Source organism: Poecilia mexicana, unplaced genomic scaffold (assembly GCF_051168715.1).
Source record: "Poecilia mexicana isolate PSO_F unplaced genomic scaffold, ASM5116871v1 scaffold_18, whole genome shotgun sequence".
Taxonomy (NCBI): domain Eukaryota; kingdom Metazoa; phylum Chordata; class Actinopteri; order Cyprinodontiformes; family Poeciliidae; genus Poecilia; species Poecilia mexicana.
Genome location: NW_028263387.1, coordinates 6,008,255 through 6,014,670, shown reverse-complemented (window position 1 = coordinate 6,014,670; position 6,416 = coordinate 6,008,255). Strand labels below are relative to the sequence as shown.

Sequence of the window (6,416 nt, the reverse complement as noted above, 5' to 3'; positions counted from 1 at the left end):
GGCAGGTGTTGTCAGAAGTGTCTCACCTGGTTCTAAGTGGAAAAGAACCAGGTAGTTGCTCTGTGGTCCTTCTTTCGGATGAAAATAAAGTTTTCTGATGTTTATTCCAGCTGAAATTTGAACCTTTCTGTTGTGATGCCAAAGGAATCAAGAGTCGGTTCAATGACCGTGATGTTGCTGTACATGTTTGACCGAAGCCCCATAGAGAATCTACAGTGTTCTGTCTGGAGCAGGGGTCCTCAAGTTCAGGGATTCAGGTCTGGTTTTCTGAAACTTTTAAATGTCTCCCTGGTTCAACACATCTGAATTCAATGGCTGAATTACCTCCTCACTAAAAAGTCAAGTTCTCCAGAGTCCTGCTGATGAACTCATTATTTGAAGACCCTCGTGAGAGGAGGATGAGAGAAACCAGACCCAACAATACAGATGTGCTGAAGGCCAACATCTAATACTTCACTGGCCTGAATCTTTTGCACATTTTTTAAGAACTTACATATACATAAATCCTCAAAGTAAACAAAACTATAATAAATAAAGGTATGCGCATCAATATTATAGAATAAATGACAGACAATGGATAAATGGATTAAACAGAAACTTTCCAGAAGTAGGAAAGAAAGCTTAGCACTAACATTGATTTACAAGTGATATTTCAACACCCAAAAGCACTGAAAAGGCAACAACACATTTTTAAATGACAGATTTTCACTTGTAAAATAATGATTAAAAAGCTTAAATGCTACACGTATTGCATTTTGTTACAATGAGTAGCGATATTTCAACACTCCAAAAGTACTGAAAAGGCAAATAGAGCAAACGCAACATGTTAATCATTAATCCTGAAGCTTCATAAAAAGAGCATCAAGTTGGATGGAGCATTAGAGGCAGCATTAGAGAACCAGGATGAATTTCACACTGTGGTTGTTACTGAGCTTCTGTGGTTTAACTTTGGGCCAGGAAGGTTTACCTGAAACAGAAGTCACTACTGAAACCGGGTCATGCTTTCCTGATAAATTCGCCAAAGAGTTTGGAGCCATGAAAGCTAAACTAGAATCTGTGGAAACCAATCTGAAAGAGACTAAAAGCCAGGTTCTGGTGCTTAAACAGAAAGGTGAAGCCTTGGAAACAAAGCTGAATGACTCCGAAAGACATGTTGTGGTGCTTGAAGAGAAAGGAAAAACCTTGGAAGCAAAGCTGAAAGAGACTGAAAGCCACGTCCTGGTGCTTAAACAGAAAGGTAAAACTTTTTATTATTATTATTTTTAATGTTTTAGCAGTTTCACTGAGGGTTGTGAAACTGATCAAACCATTTTTGATTTACATTTTATCTAGAAGCATTGAAGGTGGTTTTCAGTGCTGGTATACTTGGGAATGCAGCCATTGGACCCTTTAGCACACCCACAACCTTAATCTATACAAGAGTAATAACAAATGTGGGCAACGCCTACAACCAGAACACAGGTAAGTTGAGTTGTTATTTTCAATAAAAACTAGATTTAGTTTGCTGTTCTAAGTATTACGTCTAAAAGAGATTAATCATTTCTGTGTTTTAAGGAGCATTTCATGGTTTCCCCCAGAAAACTTGCTAACCCCTGTGGTCGGGGGGCCGACGCGGTTCAATGTGTTTTTGTTTTAAAAGAAGTTAAGCAGGCAGAAAATGTAAAATCTGGGTAATTATATGTTACAGGAAAACATTGCTAGTGACACGATATTTAAACCCACAACTAGTCTTAAAAACAACAAATCAAAAAATACAGTTAAATGTATATTAATTATTTACACTTCTGTTTAACCCAAATTAAGTCAGCAGCTCCATCAGGCTTCCCAGGGCTTCAGGGGCCCATAAATGCTAATATTTGAACACAGACCACAGATATATATGTATATCTGTATATATATATATATATATATATATATATATATATATATATATATATATATATATATATATATATATATATATATATATATATATATATATATATATATATATATGCATTTATTTACTGAGATGATCAATGCTGCTAAATTTGATTTAATGTCTTCAACATACATACATTAAAAGATTTAAATTGGTTAACATTTAAATGTAAGATTTTAAGGAGCTAGCAAGTTGTAAAACTTCAAAGAACATTCTTCACAGATTGATGTTTGTTTCTATAGCAACAATCTGATGCTATGAGTTTAAACTACTCCCCCATCCCCCCAGATTAAATCTGACACAGAAGCTGTTAGAGGTGCTGATGGTTTTAGCAGCAAGATGGGCCCCTAAGTCAAATTCTGCTCAAGGCCCCATACAGCCTTGGACCGGCCCTGCATGATGAGTTAAATCCGCTGCACTGCGCAGAGATGCGCAACAAACGGGAAATTTAATTCAATGCTGCTAATGTAGCTTTAGTAGCTCTTGCATTTCGTGTCTGTTGAGTTTTTAAATAAGCATCACAAAAACTATTTTGGTTGGTCAAGTTTGTGGGATGAGTTTTTCAGATCTCCGTGCGCATTAACTCTGTCTGACTAAGTGGACAAAGCATTTGATATGGTTTGACGCATCATGTAACCGGAAAAATAATATTAAAAATAATAATATAATATAAAACCATGAGCGACTATGAGGAGAGCATGAAAGCTCCTCACCGGCCGACCAACTGGAAGTGGAACTATACAGGGAGGACAGAGCCACAGGCTGGGCAGCCTGTTGAAGGAGAGGGCCCACTTTCTCCGTCTGTAATCAGACGGTAAGACGAATTGAAACTCTTCCTCCCTCCCAGCCCCCCCAAGGCCTGGGCCAGGAGGCAGCTACCCCCCTTTCCCCCTTGTAGCTCCGTCCCTGACGCATATAATTCTTTGTTTACAAAGATAAATAATTCTCACCGCTCCCTTAACCCGCACCTCTGAAAGCACAACTACTAGTTATTGCTGCGGTTCACATTGAGCTGCGGAACCAGAGCTAAGACGGTGGGTTTTACCTTGATGTAGAGTTCTCCAAAGAATCATAATATTCTGTCTCTCTTTCTATTCACCACCTACTGCGGTCTTTAAACACTGTTCCAAACTGTGCCGTCTGCAAAAGTACTCAGATGACACGGCTATCATGGGGCGTGTGGAAGGGGGACAGGAGGTGAAGTTCAGGACATTGGTGGATAATTTTGTGACATGGTGCGGAGAAAACCAACTTCTACTTAATGTAAACAAGACCAAGGAAATGGTTGTCAGTTTCTGCAACAAGAACATACATTTGCTCCCAATCTCCATCTCTGGGGCAGATATGGAGCAGGTTCAATCACCTTTCAGGTTCAATTGGTGTTACATCAGACATGAAGCTACAGTGGACTACCAACACTGATGGGCTCTGCAAAAAGCCCATGAGCAGACTCTGTTTTTTATATGGAAGCTCAGATCTTTCAACATCTGCAGTAGGATGCTCTTCATGTTCTATCAGTCATCAGTGGCTAGTTCCATCTTCAATCCAGTGGTGTGCTGGGGGTGCTGCAATGAAGGTGAAACAGACTTAACAAACTGATAGAAAGGCTGAGTCAGTTGTAGGGATCGAGCTGGCTCCACTGGAAGAGGTGATGAGAGACAGAAGGCTGAAGAAGATCAGAGCTATCTGGGGTAGCCCAGCCCCTTCCATCCCCTCTACAGCCTGGTGGACAGCCTGAGGAGCAGCCATGGCCAAAGATTACTGCAGCCCAGATGAGCTAAAGAACGCTACATCAAGTCTTTTCTGCCCGAGGCTATCAGACTGTATAATTCATACATAGTCTCTAGAGCTGTGTGTTTTAAATTTTAATTATATTTAATGTACTGGGCAATATGTATGTCTATGTGACTATCATTATATACTCATTGTTTATTATTGTTATTGTGTGCAATGCTGGGACAAACTAAATTTGCCCCCTTTAGGGGATCAATAAAGTATTATTATTATATTATTATTATTATTAGTAGTAGTAGTAGTACTAGTAGTATTCCTCACAGGGGGTTGATGTAAATATCCATACAAGTCAGCCTGTGTCAAGCTTGAGTGAAAGGAGGTGCACGCGATCCTCCCTGAGGTAACTTCAGAGCTAAAGCAGCGGCAGCGCGCGATGCAACGCACAGAGGCACCAGTGGTGTGATTGGCCCACTCTCCCGGCTTTAAATGCATCAACATTAAACTTATCTTTTAGGAATAAATTTGCTCCACCAGTGAAATGCTCAGAGCAACAAATGTAATGTTGCTCTGAGCAACCAGATTAAAAAAAAAAATAAAAAAAAAAATGGATTATTAATTTTTCTAATAACAAAAACAAGCAACACTTGGCCTGGCAGGTGGGCTAGTAAGTCATGGATGGCCGCCAGGTTTATTAGACACTGGAGGAAACCCTGCATTTATCTTTAGGTTTTCAGTTCAGTTTTTCATATCCATGTAAACACGGTGCGGTTTACAACATGAGGACTGAAATTAATTACAGCGGCTCTATAAAACTTTGAATGTCACCCGTGCATTTGACTTAGAATCGGCTTTGTCCTTTTGTTCTGTTATTTCTTTACAATAAAACTATTGTTCTATAGAGTGACATAGATCAATAATATCACTACATATAAGATACGTCTAAATATAAGATTTATGTATGTTGTGATATATATTCTTGTCATGATATGAAATAGTCCATATTACGACAGTATTTCAGGAAATGAAAGGCAGTACATAACATAAGACTAGGAGTTTAATTTATGTTTCACTAGCAAGGACCACACCACAAAGATATAGGTTTAAAGATTTATTGATGAAGGGATCAAGGGATGAGGGAATGAAAGGATGAATGATTATGACTTTGTTATCTGTGGAGAATGCTGGAGGGCTTGGGAGGTGAAGACTCAGTGTGGGGGTATGGTCTTTGGGAAACGGTTCTTCTCATTTTTTTCCCAAGCCCACATAAGACACTGCAGACGAAACCTGCAGCAAATTGAAGCAAACCATGGTTATGAATGAAGAGGGATGAGATGAAAAAGGTAGAGGGTAAGGGAGGGTGGGGTTAACGAAACCTAACAGACTGAGATGAATGGGTGAGCAGAGTATAAACAGGGTGAGTGGAAAATGAGAGGTGTGGTTTGGGCGTGGCCTGCTCCCAAACATAAGTCAACACATCAACTTCATTTGTGGAACATGCGTCAATATTATTGAGTTTTTGACAAGGCAACAGAATTTATTTGACTCAATGTTTCCACAGGTATCTTTGTTGCACCTGTTAGAGGCATGTACTACTTCTCCTTCTTCTTTCATGCTGGTGGAAGACATATAGTGCGTCTGTTCCTCATGAAGAACAGTGAGCGTATTCTGGAGTGCTCTGATCACAAGACACTGAATGATGGGGCTGATAACGGAGGCAATGCTGCCTTCGTGGAGCTGCAGCAGAGAGACCAGGTCTACGTCCAGCTGCAGCCAAACACACATGTTTTTGGAGGTAGCTACACAACTACTTTCAGTGGTTTTCTTCTGCATCAAGTCTGAAAAAACATTGATGTGACCATTTGAATGGCTTAAAACTACTGACCAGACACTGACCATGGTTAGTGTTTTTCAGTTTGATTCGCTAATCCGTTGTAGATTATAATTAAATTAAAATGATCCATCCAGCAAAACTTACTTCCACATTACATGAATGTCTGTGACATACATGTCATTGACATGAATGTCAGCGAATTGACAGAAAAGAGTTTTGCTAACTAAAGCATCAGAGGTACAAATGGAAAAAGAAAGTATACACACATGCAACAAGTTATTCAGAAAAGCATAAAAAAAATTAATTGATGCAATTCCAGATTTGTCCAGAATTTTACAATTATAAATATAAATCTCTGAGGGGACATTATGGTTTGTATGGTGTGTTTTAATCTGTGTATAAATGGCAAAATGGATTTAATAAACCTTGAATTGATCTGAACAGAATTTACAGTCATAGTCAATATATGAAAATATTCATTTCAATGAGGATCCTTGTCAGATTAAAGTTATGTTTTAAAAATTGAAAACCTTTAAGCCTTTAATACTTATCTTTTCAACAAGACAACATTTCAGTATAAACATGTTTTTCATTGGTTTGATGTAATATTCTAATTGTAAATTCAATGTTTTCATTAACTCTACATGGGAAATCATAATTAAGAGAAATAAAGTCTTTCAAACATCCATCTGTGTGTAACTAGTTCATATAATGGGTTTCATTTAGTAATAAAGTTCCTGATTAAACAGCCTAATAAGTTTTTGCATAGCTAACAAAAACTCTTAACCTACTTTAATGTTTTTTGACATCATCTGTATGTGTACTGTTATTCCCCCCTCCCCCCAATTAGCAACTCCTTTTATGTAGCTTCATTATATTTTTAGAAATGACTGACCTTTGCTTTTTTTCTAATTATATTTTTAACTATAA

At 38.2% G+C, this 6,416-nt stretch overlaps 1 protein-coding gene across 1 annotated transcript; it reads left to right on the top strand.

The window, feature by feature from the left end:
* Nucleotides 1-855: 855 nt before the first annotated feature.
* Nucleotides 856-6,172, top strand: LOC106916911 (cerebellin-1-like). Its single transcript, XM_088015515.1, has 3 exons — nt 856-1,237; nt 1,333-1,461; nt 5,214-6,172. Exons 1-3 carry the CDS (start codon nt 904-906, stop codon nt 5,492-5,494), a joined length of 744 nt encoding a protein of 247 aa, XP_087871641.1. The 5' UTR covers nt 856-903; the 3' UTR covers nt 5,495-6,172.
* The last annotated feature ends 244 nt before the right edge of the window (nt 6,173-6,416 follow it).

Excerpts from the sequence above, each read along its gene's own strand:
- LOC106916911 (XM_088015515.1), top strand. The coding sequence starts at position 904 with ATGAATTTCACACTGTGGTTGTTACTGAGCTTCTGTGGTTTAACTTTG. Across the intron at positions 1,238-1,332 it reads CCTGGTGCTTAAACAGAAAG|AAGCATTGAAGGTGGTTTTC; the intron begins GTAAAACTTTTT and ends CATTTTATCTAG. Across the intron at positions 1,462-5,213 it reads CGCCTACAACCAGAACACAG|GTATCTTTGTTGCACCTGTT; the intron begins GTAAGTTGAGTT and ends ATGTTTCCACAG.